We start from the raw sequence: 14061 nt of genomic DNA on the forward strand, positions 1-14061 counted from the left end.
TCCATCATTTTTCAAACTTATTTTTCAGACTTTTTTTAGACATTTTTTCAGACATTTTATTTTCCAACATTGTTCAAACTTTTTTTTCAGACATCTGGCTCACTAAAAAGAGCCGGCATTCCCATCACTGGGAGGCAGTGACGCGCTTCACATGTCATTACATCTACCGTTTAAAAAGAGAAGAAGAAGAAGAACGCTGTTGCTATGCGACGCTGCTGCAAACAATCTACACACATAAACTGCTAGCTAAGGCACGAATGAACCAGCTATATTCAGAGTTACACATTCAGAGGTTTTACCCATTTTTCAGCATTTTTTCGTCCACATTCATCATTCAACAATCCAGGTAATGCTACAGTTTTTAATACGCAGTTAAAGGTTAGTCAGAAAAAATCTTTTTTGGCTATAATATGCCAACATTTGCTAACTTTAGTGTTTGACTGCTGGGTTAGCATTATGGCCAAACAAGCTCACTTAACCTAGCTAACGTTAAGAAACGTTGAGTGTATATAAGTAATTAAATCAATTGAGCAGACATTACTATACAAATGCAATTGGTGATTGTGCTTTCCATAACAATAACAAAACGTAGAAGTGCTTTATTGACATGTTTCTACCACTTCTCTGCTCTTGAGTTTAGACCAGGGGTCAGCAACCTTTACTATCAAAACAAAACAAAATCTGTCTGGAGCCGCAAAACATGTGAGCATTGTGATGAAGGTAACACGTGTTACCTTCATCACAATGCTCACATGGTTTGCAGCTTATAGTCTAAGTATATAGTATATAAGTCTCATGCAGTGAGGGCCAAAGAGCAAATGTTCTACAGAGTATTAGGGCCACATTGAGGGAAACAATTAGTAATATTACAAGAATAAAGTCATAACTTTATGTGAAAAAAGTTGTAATATTAAGAGAATAAAGTCATAACTTTATGTGAAAAAAGTTGTAATATTAAGAGAATAAAGTCATAACTTTATGAGAAAAAAAGTTGTAATATTAAGAGAATAAAGTCATAACTTTATGAGAAAAAAAGTTGTAATATTAAGAGATTAAAGTCATAACTTTATGAGAAAAAAAGTTGTAATATTAAGAGATTAAAGTCATAACTTTATGAGAAAAAAAGTCATAATATAACAAGAATAAAGTCGTAATATTACGAGAATAAAGTCATAACTTTTCGAGAAAAAAGTTGTAATATAACGAGAATAAAGTCATAACTTTATGAGAAAAAAGTTTTAATATTACGAGAATAAAGTCATAACTTTACGAGAAAAAAAGTTGTAATATTATGAGAATAAAGTCATAACTTTGCGAGAAAAAAGTCGTAATATTACGAGAATAAAGTCATCATTTTACGAGAAAAAAGTTGTAATAATACGAGAATAAAGTCATAACTTTACGAGAAAAAAGTTGTAATATTAAGAGAATAAAGTCATAACTTTATGAGAAAAAAGTTGTAATATTAAGAGAATAAAGTCATAACTTTTTGAGGAAAAAGTCATAATATTAAGAGAATAAAGTCATAACTTTATGAGAAAAAAGTCATAATATAACAAGAATAAAGTCGTAATATTACGAGAATAAAGTCATAACTTTTCGAGAAAAAAGTTGTAATATTACGAGAATAAAGTCATAACTTTATGAGAAAAAAGTTTTAATATTACGAGAATAAAGTCATAACTTTACGAGAAAAAAAGTTGTAATATTACGAGAATAAAGTCATCATTTTACGAGAAAAAAGTTGTAATAATACGAGAATAAAGTCATAACTTTACGAGAAAAAAAGTCGTAATATTACGAGAATAAAGTCATAACTTTATGAGAAAAAAGTGGCCCTAATACTCCTTCATACCATAGACCTACAACAATGATAAATAAAAATGAAAATGTAAACAAAATACAGTTATTCATTTCCATTTTTAAAAAATCCACAGGGAGCCACTGGAGACGGGCTAAAGAGGCTTGTGGCCCCGCATGTGGCTCCGGAGCCGCAGGTTGCAGACCCCTGGTTTAGGGTAACGTTACTGATGTTCAGGTTGTTTATACGTGTCTAACATGGTGTTCTTAACTTTGTTTCTTTATTCACTGTTTAAAGAGCAGATTCAGCAATTGTTAACTTACTGTAAAATGCTAACGTTACACCTTTCGGGTTGCTAATGCCAGATTCAGAGACATAATAATACTCTCAGCCTTTTACTTTCTTGCTGCATTTCTCATTCAAGGAATTTCACCAAATTGATGATGACAACTGTTAGTGGAGTGGATAACATACATTTTTCAGTCAAATCGTGCAAATAGTGATATAAGCACCAAATTTGGCATGATGATTGCCGAGGGGTCACTAAGCAAATATAGACTATTGGCCACTTGAAAATCCAAGATGGAACCACCAAATTGACCTGCTGATAATGATTTCTGTCATAGAAATTCATCTACCTGGTTGATTTGAGTGACCTTGGTGTCAAATGATATGTTTTCTAGCATGCTGGATCTAATTTTTATAGTTTTGATAATTTTGAACTGCAATATGGCGGCCAGGGAATCAAGCATCAAGACCTAGCTGTTTCATTTTCACGCCGAGAAAGTGTGTGTGAAGCTGGAATATCTCGCAGGGTCATTGCGACACAAGGAGACAAAGCCATCAGCAACAATTGGAAGTCCCTGGATGCTGTGACCCCATGCTCTCATGAGGAAGCAGACACTAAACAGATTGCAGTTAAAAATTCAGATCAAAATTAGATACAGCATGCTAGAAAACATATAATTTGACACCAAGATCACTCAAATCAACCAAGTAGATGCATTTCTATGAGAGAAACCATCAGGTCAATTTGGTGGCCATCGTGAAAAATGGCTGCCATATTGGATTTTCAAGTGGCCAATCGTTTATATTTGCTCAGCGTCACCTCTGGAATCATCATGCCAAATTTGGTTCTTGTATTGCTATTTGCATGATTTTTCCACTATCCGCTCCACTATGTATCCATTGCCCATGGCTCCTTTTATCATACAGTTTTGCATTTTATTATACAGTTCTGTGTTATGAAAGGAGAAGATACACATATCTGTAGCTTTTTGAGCTTCCATCTCTTTGAAACATGTTGCTTTCATGGTATTTGCCTCCATATTCCTCTGAAACTTAGAATAACAGCAACATTGGATGGCTAAGTCAAAAGAACCAGAATTGAATTGTTATGTTAATTGTCACTGTGTATAGTTTTAAGATCCTAGGGAGCACTTTTTTATATTGCAGCCATGCATCTTCCAGACACAATGTACTGTTCCCAGCAAATCAACATCCCTCCCGAGCTGCCAGACATCCTCAAGCAGTTCACTAAGGCAGCCATCCGTACACAGCCCAAGGATTTGCTGCTGTGGTCTTCGGCGTAAGTTTTAATCTCTGTCAGAGGGTATGGATACATGTGATTATGTTTTATTTCAATCTTGATCTCTTAAACAATACCATAAACAGTGTCTCCAGGCGGAATCACTGTAGGAAAAGGCAGGCCCTTTTCACCTGTGCATCTCTCATCTTTGCATTGACTGGCTGTAATTGGATCCCAGGGGCTTCCGTGTTACTGCAGCGGTTAAACTATCTGACTTTCTCCAACAAAGAAAAAGCACTTTGAAAGTACTGGATGGAATTTAAATATATAAAGTATGTTTTTGTACCCCTAAGGACTGTCATATCATCTGTTTATTTTATTGGCCAATGTAGCTTGGCAGTGTTTACAGCAAAACACAATAAAGTGAGACATATGGTGAAACAAAAACAATTCAAATGTCTCCTGGGTTACAAGATGTTTATATGCTATTAAAGTAACACCGGGCTCTGTCGCGTCTCAGAGATGCTGAAAGTCACGCTGCCTCTAAATTCACTGCAAAACATTATTTAAACTGTGAAGTAAGATAAGCCACAGAAAGCCCTTTAGCACAATAAGGATATCGGTGAACTTAAGATATAGAAAACTACAACACGCGATGGTTTATTCAACTCATGAGAACTCATTCGCTTGTATTAATGCCTATTTATGCCTCATTTGACATAGTCTGCTTTTATCGCTTTATTTGATTGTTATGCTTAGGAAGCATGGGAGATGAGTGACAAGTGGGGTGAAGCTCAGCATAGTGTTTCATAATATATATATATATATATGTTAATAATGTGTGTGTGTCCTCTCCCAGATACTTCAATGCGCTGTCTAAAGGAGAGATTCTGCCTGTCAAAGATAGGCTAGAGATGAATGTCGCCACCCAGAAGACAGACACTGGGCTGACTCCAGGTCTACTTAAGACTCTCCACAAACAGGTACTGTCTCTACAGCAGGACCACACCTCATAGAACGGATCACATAATCGTTTGCTTCATATTGTTGCTGTTGGAAGAAAAACAATGCATTGCATATTTTCCAGTGTGCTTTACTGATTTTTTGTGTGTGCTGTACAGACTACAGTCAGTAATTGATTAGTGTACCTTGTTCTTATTAGTGGCAATTAAGTTTAATATCCATATCTGCTAACACTTTTATTCCTTTTTGCATATGTCTGCATATTGCAGTGATGCTGTTTCCCCATGTGAATCATTAAAGTTTCACAATATTGTAAACCTATTGTATCTCACCTGGGGCATTCTACTGGCATCTTGGTGTGGCGGATTCATTAAAAGTAGTGAATAATTAATCTTTCCTTAAAGGCCAATACTTAAGCAACAGTCTTAACCTCGTCAGGATGCCTCTCTCTTTCTGTCTTTATGCCAGCAATATTAGTATAACAGAGTTATTCATTTCTTAAATCTGTGTTTACTTTACAAAATTTGAAAACATAAAGAGAAGTCTGGTAAACCCTATGGCCACAAATCTACCACAAATACAAAATAGCATTATTGTTTTGGGATATTACAGTAACACTCAGACATGTATCTTACGTATCAGTGTACCAGCTCGGAGAAGGAATAAACTCCTCTTATTATGTATCCATCCCTGCTGTGTCTTAATTAAATACATAAAAGTCCTTCATCAGTAAAGGAAATCTTGCCGATAAACAGATCATTAGTATGCACGGCTGCCTGATTCCCCAGATCCAACACTGCAGTTTATTTCAACAAATAATACTGAAGAATTACTCGTGATTTATATACAGTCATCTGGTACACTAGATAACCTCATTTTTTTCTCCTCATCTCTCTTAACCACCACACTCCCTCCACCCAATCATAGCTGTCCCACAGGCAAACATGCAACAAGGAGGAACTGCAGAAGAAATGGAAGGGTCTGTGTCTACCCATGGAGCAGCTGGAGACCCTGCTGTCGCTGGGCAGCTTTGGCTCAGACATCGACTGGATGGAGTTCTTCGCTCTGGGCTGCAGTGCACTGGGAGGGGTGAGATGTTACATAAGGCCAGATATGAATGCTAACACCACTTCATACCACTTCCCTTTGAGCCTTAAGACCTACTGTGAGGCCAAGCACAGCTGGAGACCTTAAAAGAGTTTTTTATTTTGTTCATCTTACTGTCTAGTCTTCTAGTGTTAGACTAGATCCAGACATCCGTGATCCAGACTTCAAGGTCCATCAAGGTCCCCAGACTCCAGAGATAAATCCTTCTCTGACTACTTGAATCTTTGAAATGCTTTTAAGCCATTTTTGCTTCAAAGCTGGAGATATAGCAGTAGAGACACATTAAAGAGAATTTCTTTATGCTCGGAGAACTCTGCAGATGACGACTTAGAATCTGCAAAAGCAAATGCAGCTCAGCATTAACATTATGTGCTCAGTGTCAGTAGTTTGGAAAGGATGCTGCTGTGTATGAGGCTGTTTGTTGAGCACTTTAACCACATGAGGGCAGTCATGTTCTACATTGATTAGGCTGTTTTTTTTTTTTTTCAACTGTCCGTGAGCTAGTGTGTGTGCATATTTTGCAATGTGTGCTTGTGATGCTCAAACTGGACGTGATCGTCCTTGAATGCTGAAGGCATGTATTTGTATTTGTGTGTCTGTTTTTTGGCAAAATCCGATTGTCTGCTTCTTGTTTCTGCATATACTTTCTCAGGGTCTCTTGCATTCTCTGAAGTATGCCTGTGAGATCCTGACAGAGGATGATGAGGGCGGTGCTGCGAGGATCCCGTTCGACATCTTTGTCAAACTCTACACCTACCTGGCTCACCTGGACGGGGACCTGTCACAGGATTACGTTGACAAGTTTCTCAGCAGCCTGCAGGAACAAGTGTAGGTGCTGTGTGTGTGTGTGTGTGTGTGTGTGCGTGCGTGTTAATTATCCTCAGCTTTATAGCTGTCAGAATGCTTCTAGAAATGAAGTCTACCTCACTGCATCCCCTTGCAATAAGCAGAGTGGATGTAGGCGGTGGAAAATTAGGCTGTTTCATATGCATCACCAATACAGATGCTACCCACTTCTCTTTTCTCAAACAACCTAATTATTTTACTCATTTGAATCAGTTCCCCTTGGATTCAGCTCCAGTCAAACCTCATATTGTCTATGAAGATGGTCACTCATCAAGGTCATATGATATCTACAAGTATTAACTCACATGACCTCAAAAACTCATGAGGCACATACCAGCAAGTGCAATTTTTCCTGATTTATTTTATCACTTGAAATAGCTAAGGAGCCAGCCAGAGTTTGATTAGGCCAACATTTCAGCACACATGATTATAGCTAATATACACTATGCTGCTGAACATTACACCCTTTACATTTCAATACTCCAGACATGTATAATCGATTCACAGTGGAACTGTAGTTCAAAACTACAGTGTTTAATAAGGGGCATATTTAATAAAGAAGAAAAAATACATTCAAAACTACTTTAAAGGGACTATTTGTAACTTTCAGAAATGCTTCTTAACAGCGACACCTGTGGCCGTGAAATCAACGAAAGTCAGCGTCGAGCTCGCGCTTGCTCGCTCTAAATATACCTGAACGAGCATCGCTCAAAACAGTGAGGCGACACACGTCAGCTAAAACCACAATATCACTCTATATTTCAGCTGCTTGGCAGTAATGTTAGCTGACCAGACGAAGGTCTCTCCATGAACATGATTTAGATCTGATCTTAGTGTTGGCTTTTACTGCCTCAGCGCAGGCTGATGCAGCGGGGCTCTGCAGCGTGTCTCCCTGCTCTCTCCGCCCGCAGCCGGAGAGAGCAGAGGAGACACCGGCACCCGGTCGGTAGCGAGACAATAACGTTACTAGCTGAGGAGCTCCGTCACTTCACAAGACACGGGAAACCTCTGTTGGTCTGGAGGAGCTGCAGCATTTTTTTTCTGCACAAACATCCACTGTGCATTCACTAGATATTCTCAGAGCTAAACTAACTCTTCTGCAGTGTGGAGTGAGCGCGCGTTCACGTCTAGAGGTGCAGCGAGCTGAGAACGCGCGCGCTCTCTGAGCGAAGGCAAGCAGGCAGAGTTGGAGAGGCAGCGGCCACACGCGAACGCGCATATGTGAGCGCGCATGTGTGGCGACCCGCTACATTTATACGCTTAAAAAGTTACAAATACTCCCTTTAAGCCGAAGGTATACTGCCAGTATGTTTTTGCAGCGATGACTCTGGATGTGCTGAACACTGCTTTAGCTCTGTTTGGCCCAACATTTCTGCCAGTCAGTGTTGGTAGGCTAAGACACACAGACAGTTTACGAGCTAAGCCAGGTCCCCTGGCCTCAGATAATGTTGTGAGATAGTGATATTCACTGTTGTGCAAATCCTTATGCTGCTGAGTTGAGCTGTTGCACTGATACAGTGGTTTCTCTGCCCGACAGCAACAAGCAGAACGGCATGATTCAGGTTTCCAACTTCTCCATCAGCAGGCAGGGAGGGAAGGAGAGATGGAAAGCCATAGACAACAGGAAGCAAGTGATAGAAGTGACAAAATGACAGTGTTCAATTAATAAATGGGCATGCTAATGCTCGTTCAAGCACAGCTGTTGTTTCATTACCTAAAAAATGGGCCCCATTAATTGTTAGCATCAGACAGAGTGGGTTATTATTCATCATTGTCCAACTGAACAAGGATGCTATTTTGAGTCAGGTTGGAATCTTTTAATGAGCAGCAAGAGAGGCACAAAGCTGCCTTAGACAAACTGTCAGGTGGAGTGTGTGTACGCTTTTTATTACTTGTTCCCTTATGTCTGGGTTAGCCAAAGTTAATTTATCATACACACAACCTATCAGCTTGCAGCCTCACCGCATTTGGCCTCTCTGCTGGTGTATTCATTTCACCCAGTAGACGAAAAAGAGGAGAGGTAAGGAGATAAGCTCTGAGGGCACAAGAGCATGATTTTCAGCTTGTGTTAAAGAGCTAAAAACCCCCTGTGTTTTGTTCACTCCTCCATGCAATGTTGGAAATGGGCAAGTACAACTGCACACTCAGACAGGTTTATTAAACTAGCCAGAAAGCCCACAAAATCACATGCAGGGCCAAAAAATCTGAGGCACCACACACACACATGCATAAATCTCACACCCAGTCTCTCTGAACCACAGCACATCATTTTACATTTACACATTTTTAAAAGATGCTGTTTCATGTGCCACGGAGGTGGTCACAGAGGCCCAATATGACCCTCTTTTCTTATGAACATGATTTTCTTTGCCCTAACACACACATAGACACACACACATGCACACACAGACTTGTAGTTGTGTCATGTTGTGAGTATTTCATCACGCAGGACAGGAAACAGGATCAGTGGGAATTCACAGTTCAGGCACAGTTGACACAGTAGGTTGTAGGGCTGGAGAATACACACACACACACACACACACACACACTGAAGCTTACCCCTTGCAGGATTGTAGCCGTGGCAGAGTCAAAGGGGATTAGCGGACAGATAGAATCCCCGATAACCTGATAACTGCAGGCTCTCCACCCGTATGACACAGCAGAAAAGGAATTTTGTCAGGGCTTAAAAACAGAGATCTTTCTGTGAACCACACAGTAGAACTTAGTTAATGTATGTTGAAAATACCTCAGCATCTGATCAGAATACTTTTCGAAAACAGATTACACAGATTGTGACATTGGCATTGCATATATCAAAACTACTTTGTGATTTCATTGTAAACATTAGTTTGTATTTAATAACAAAACACAACCGTAGCATGAGGATACGGATGACCCAGCTTGAATTAAAAAGTTGAGTTGAAACTATTAAGCTACTAAGCTACACACATAGTTTTCCAAGACGGGTTGAACACCATTTTCAAAATAGAAATAGAGATAGTTTCCTCTCCCCAGATAGTCCATGATCCCAATTTGGTACTTTTCAGTGGCCAGGGAACTATTGGGATGTGTTTACAGTGCTGACTTGTGAAACACAAACCTGGAGACTGCAGCAGTTTGTGTACAGTGCAACACTCTGTTGTCTTAAACCAAGCTACATGATTGTGATTCTGTGGCTAAAACTAAAACCACGAAAGCGGGCATGCATGCGTGATTTATGAGATTTTGATGACATACTATACTATGACTTTTTTATGACATTTTATGACATAATATACTATGACATTTTTATGAAATTTTTTATAACAATTTTATTTTTATTTTTTTGCATGTCAAAAATCATGAAAAAAAATCATGCCGCGGGATGTCGAAAATCATAGTCATGTCGCGGCATGTCAAAAATCATTAAAAACAATTCAGTCGCGGCATGTCGAAAATAATTAAAAAAAATTCAGTCACTTCATTTCAAAAATCAGAAAAAAAAGTCATAGCTTTACTATGACTTTTTTTTCATAAAATGTTTCGACATACTATACTATGACTTTTTTTAACTGTCGAAAAATTTCATGAAAAAAAGTCATAGTATAGCTTGTCGAAAAATTTCAAAAAATCATGTATAGTAGTTTGGAAAATTTCATAAAAAAGTCATAGTATAGCCTGTTGAAAAGTGTCATGAAATAAAAGTCATAGTATAGACTGTTGAAAAATGTAATTTAAAAAAAGTCATAGTATAGTATGTCGAAAAATTTCATGAAAAAAAGTCATAGTATAGCAGTTGGAAAAATTTCATGAAAAAGTCATTGTATAGCATGTCGAAAAATTTCATGAAAAAAAGTCATAGTATAGCAGTTGGAAAAATTTCATGAAAAAGTCATTGTATAGCATGTCGAAAAATTTCATTAAAAAAAAGTCTTGGCATAGCAGGTTGGAAAATTACATGAAAAAAAATGTCATAGTATAGCATGTCGAAAAATTTCAGGAAAAAAAGTCATAGTATAGTATGTCGAAACATTTTATGAAAAAAAAGTCATAGTATAGCTTATCGAAAAATTTCATGAAAGAAATGTCATAGCATAGCATTTCGAAAAATTTCATGAAAAAAAATCATAGTATAGTATGTCGAAACATTTCACGAAAAAAAGTCATGTATAGTAATTTGGAAAATTTCATAAAAAAGTCATAGTATAGCCTGTTGAAAAATGTCATGAAAAAAAAGTCATAGTCATGTTGAAAGTGTATCTACAGATGGCTCAGTGTGGTAGATCTCTGGCTGGAATAGCTGGTTGGAATACTGGAGGTTGTGGGTTCGATCCTTATGTGGCACAGTCTGTTTTCAAGTCTAACTTCTAATGACAAAGTCAAATATACGAAGAGAACAGTTTCACGTGTGTGTGGCATTGGTTGCTAAGTTCCCGGTTCTGGCTGCGGCAGAGCAGGGTTCGATCCCCACCCTCACATCGATGACCGGTGCCCCACAGTGAAGTGAGACAAGCTCCTCCCAGGGTTTCCGAGAGATACAACTGGGGGGTTATGCAACAGAAAACACAATATTCATTATTCATTATAAATAATAGTATACATTATACAAGATAGGGTAGGGGTTATATATTATATGGGATAGGGTTATATATTAAACAAGATAGGGTTGGGGTTATATATTATATGGGATAGGGTTATATATTAAACAAGATAGGGTTGGGGCATATTATACAATGATTTTTTTATTGCCATACAGTGGAGCTTCAGAACTGTATGCTCCATTGTTTTGTTGGGAGAATCATGATGTCATTGCAAAGATGTCAGTGGCTTAGGAATCTCTGGGTGGACCTCGTTGCACAACCCTTACTGTTTCTTCAGGCTTTGCTCATAACATCACATCTCCTGGGACACGACAAATGTAGCAGAGCAGTGTGAAAGAGACAGAAGAAGAGAGAGTGGATACAAAGGCCCCATTTCAGCATTCCTCTCTATAGCTGTTGTGTAACAGATTTCAGGGTAAGGATAAGGGAAAACATGATTCATGCTGTATTCTGAAGTTGCAGAACATGGATATTGTATCAGACAGCTCTACTACTGTACAGCTGCACTCTATTTTGTTGACAGCATTTGTTAGGAAATTGGGTATTACATGATTTAATCAGTCAAGTATTCATTGTTAGGCGTGGCTGTTTGTATTAGTATGTATGAGTTTGTATTTAGTTACCTATAGTCTTAACCTTAATAACAAATATACTTATTTTATAAGTCAACAGTGAGATATATTAACCCTCTGAGACCCACAAGTTGTTGTCTTTTTTAGGGGGGATACAGAGGGACTTTAAGGGGAGATAGCAGATCAACAGTATGTCACATAGAAGTGGTGTACATCATCTGAAAGCTGGGAACCTGAAGAATAATTTGACATGCAGCAAAGCACTGTGTTTCAAGTTGTTCTAGTTATAAATCAGAAATACAAAAATTAAACGTCAAAGTTAACGTGTTAACGCAAAGTCATTTTAAAGCCGCTAATGTATTTAACGCAGTCGATCTTTTGGAGGTTGTAGCGGGCTCAATTTTAAAGCTAGAGTGAAGATACCAACCGTGTCATAGCTTGTCTTGAAGAAGGTTAAATAACGCTCCAAATTTGCGCAAAATTTTGGCGAGGAAAAACTGGCATGGCCATTTTCAAAGGGGTGAAAATGGGTTCTGTGGGTACCCACAAGTCTCCCCTTTACAGAAATTCCCGCTTTATGATAATCACATTTAATCGCATATTTTCTAAACTAAATGCAGTACCTGTGAGGGTTTCTGGACAATATTTGTCATTGTTTTGTGTTGGTAATTGATTTCTAATAATAAATATATATATACATTTGCATAAAGCGAGCATATTTGCCCACTCCCATGTTGATAAGAGTACCCACAGTACCCATAGAACCCATTTTCTATGATATATGTATCTTCACTCTAGCTCTAAAACTGAAGCTGCTACAGCCTCTGAAAAACAGTTAAGTCAGTCGGGATTGCCAGCGATACCGCGGGTCTCAGGGGTTAACAGTTTGCATTCGCTGTTCAGTTGTATAAGTATTGTTTACAAATTGTACTGTACAAATGTATGTCATAAATGTGTAACAACATACTATGTTCCAGGGAACTCCAACGGGGGATGATAAAACCTGTGAACTTCATCCATTGGGATGAAATGAACTCAACTCATCCTGATTCGTCAAACTTTTCCAGAGCAACTCCAAGAGCTGAATAAGGACAGAAATGATCAAGCATCATGTTTAACATTGTAAGCTGAACCATATCCTAAAAGATCTGTTGGTGAGTGTGTAATGCAGGTGGGTTTAAAATCAAATGAGGGATTATTAGAAGATGTTGTAAATGTCCCTTAAAATCAAGTGGTAAGCACTGTGTTAAAACCAAGGAGGAGGAACTAACTTTTTCAGGTGCAAAACAAACAAAACAGTCCTTAAAACAGTCAAAAGAGTTCAGCTAAAATACCCAGTACCAGGGGTCCACACTAAAAAACAGGGGGTTTAAAAAGAAGTCCAATGCAGGCCGTCTTTTTCTGTCGGTGGACCGTGTCCGTCACCGAGCCGCTCTCCACTCTTTGGCCGGATACCTAACAAGACACAAAAACAGCGGCAGTGGGGGGCACAACAGCGCTACTTTCAACTCTTCTTTTTCCCCGTGCCAGAGTGTTATTAAAACCAACGGGTACTTCATTAAATGAGTGTAAAGCAGAAGTAAAAACATAAAAACTCAAACCTAAAACCATGCAGAATAAACAGCACTAATATAAAATCGTTCACCATAAAACATGCAGAACAAATACAACACTAATATAAAACCATTCATCATAAAACAAAATGTAAATATAAGAAAATAAACCCAATACTTCTGCCGTGCGTCAAGTGCAGGGTGCAGCATGTGCATATTGGTGTGACAGCTGGAAACGCCTGCCGCTACACTATAATGCCATTGACCTCATCCATTCTTCCCTCGAGGGACAGTTTAAAGTGTGGATTTGGGTTTGTAACAACATTGTCAGATGTAAAATTAATTATTGAGACCTAAACTCCAGTGATGTTATGTGTGTGTGTAAGAGGGGCCTCATTTGCTTACCAGTATATATTGTTTAATTCTATGTAATGTTTTTGTGTATTTATTATTAATACTGATTTTGCCTAGGGTCTAACAGCATTTGTGGAATATGCTAATAATACATAAAGTTGGTTTGTCCATGCTGTATTTGGGAGTTATTCTTACACACATTAACACACATCGCAAAATTAACTTAATTGCTGACTGATTAAAATGAATTAATTACCACTTGTGGACTACTGAATTTCTCCTATTCAACTGGCAGCAAAAGCTTTCTCACTCCCTGGATTTGTTGTTTTATAGCTTCTGAATAGACAGTGTTTGTCTGTCCCGGCCTCATTAACTGATTAAGCACTAATATGAAGTGTTTCTAATCAATAATCACTACATTAGGCCTTTGCTATGAAGTGGAAAAACAACATTTTCAGGCTAATCTTGGACACAAGCAGCCCCTGTAACACAATTTTGGTCACACTTTATCATCACACACATACACAAAGCTAAACAGTTCAGTACTTGTATCAGGAGACTCATAGGAGATCTTTGTATGGCAACTCCTGCTTCAGGTATGCCATAGAAGAGACCATGGTGTGTTGGGGGTGTTTTGGCTGCTTGTGGTCTTAGGGGGGAATAAATGAACGACTGAATGGGGGGGAAGAACTCAGGAGCTTGTCTAAACCTACCAGCACCAAGGTTAAGTGTCCATTAGGTGTATGTGGGATGCAGG

At 38.4% G+C, this 14061-nt stretch overlaps 1 protein-coding gene across 4 annotated transcripts; it reads left to right on the plus strand.

The window, feature by feature from the left end:
• Window positions 1–187: 187 nt before the first annotated feature.
• Window positions 188–7943, plus strand: ropn1l (rhophilin associated tail protein 1-like). 4 transcript variants are annotated; one of them, XM_037756194.1, is made up of 7 exons: window positions 196–346; window positions 1938–2045; window positions 3257–3389; window positions 4189–4312; window positions 5220–5381; window positions 6052–6227; window positions 7783–7943. In XM_037756194.1, exons 3-7 carry the CDS (start codon window positions 3259–3261, stop codon window positions 7895–7897), a joined length of 708 nt encoding a protein of 235 aa, XP_037612122.1. In that variant the 5' UTR covers window positions 196–346; window positions 1938–2045; window positions 3257–3258; the 3' UTR covers window positions 7898–7943. The 4 variants fall into 4 exon arrangements, with proteins under 4 accessions (XP_037612120.1, XP_037612122.1, XP_037612121.1 ...); XM_037756193.1 differs by having other exon boundaries at window positions 1938–2018; XM_037756192.1 differs by lacking the exon at window positions 1938–2045 and having other exon boundaries at window positions 188–346.
• Window positions 7944–14061: the final 6118 nt, after the last annotated feature.

This window comes from Sebastes umbrosus, chromosome 21 (assembly GCF_015220745.1).
Source record: "Sebastes umbrosus isolate fSebUmb1 chromosome 21, fSebUmb1.pri, whole genome shotgun sequence".
NCBI classification, from domain to species: domain Eukaryota; kingdom Metazoa; phylum Chordata; class Actinopteri; order Perciformes; family Sebastidae; genus Sebastes; species Sebastes umbrosus.

Coding starts and splice junctions, on each gene's coding strand:
- ropn1l (XM_037756192.1), top strand. CDS start 3,259: ATGCATCTTCCAGACACAATGTACTGTTCCCAGCAAATCAACATCCCT. Junction 3,390..4,188: donor TTGCTGCTGTGGTCTTCGGC/GTAAGTTTTAAT, acceptor GTCCTCTCCCAG/ATACTTCAATGCGCTGTCTA. Junction 4,313..5,219: donor TTAAGACTCTCCACAAACAG/GTACTGTCTCTA, acceptor ACCCAATCATAG/CTGTCCCACAGGCAAACATG.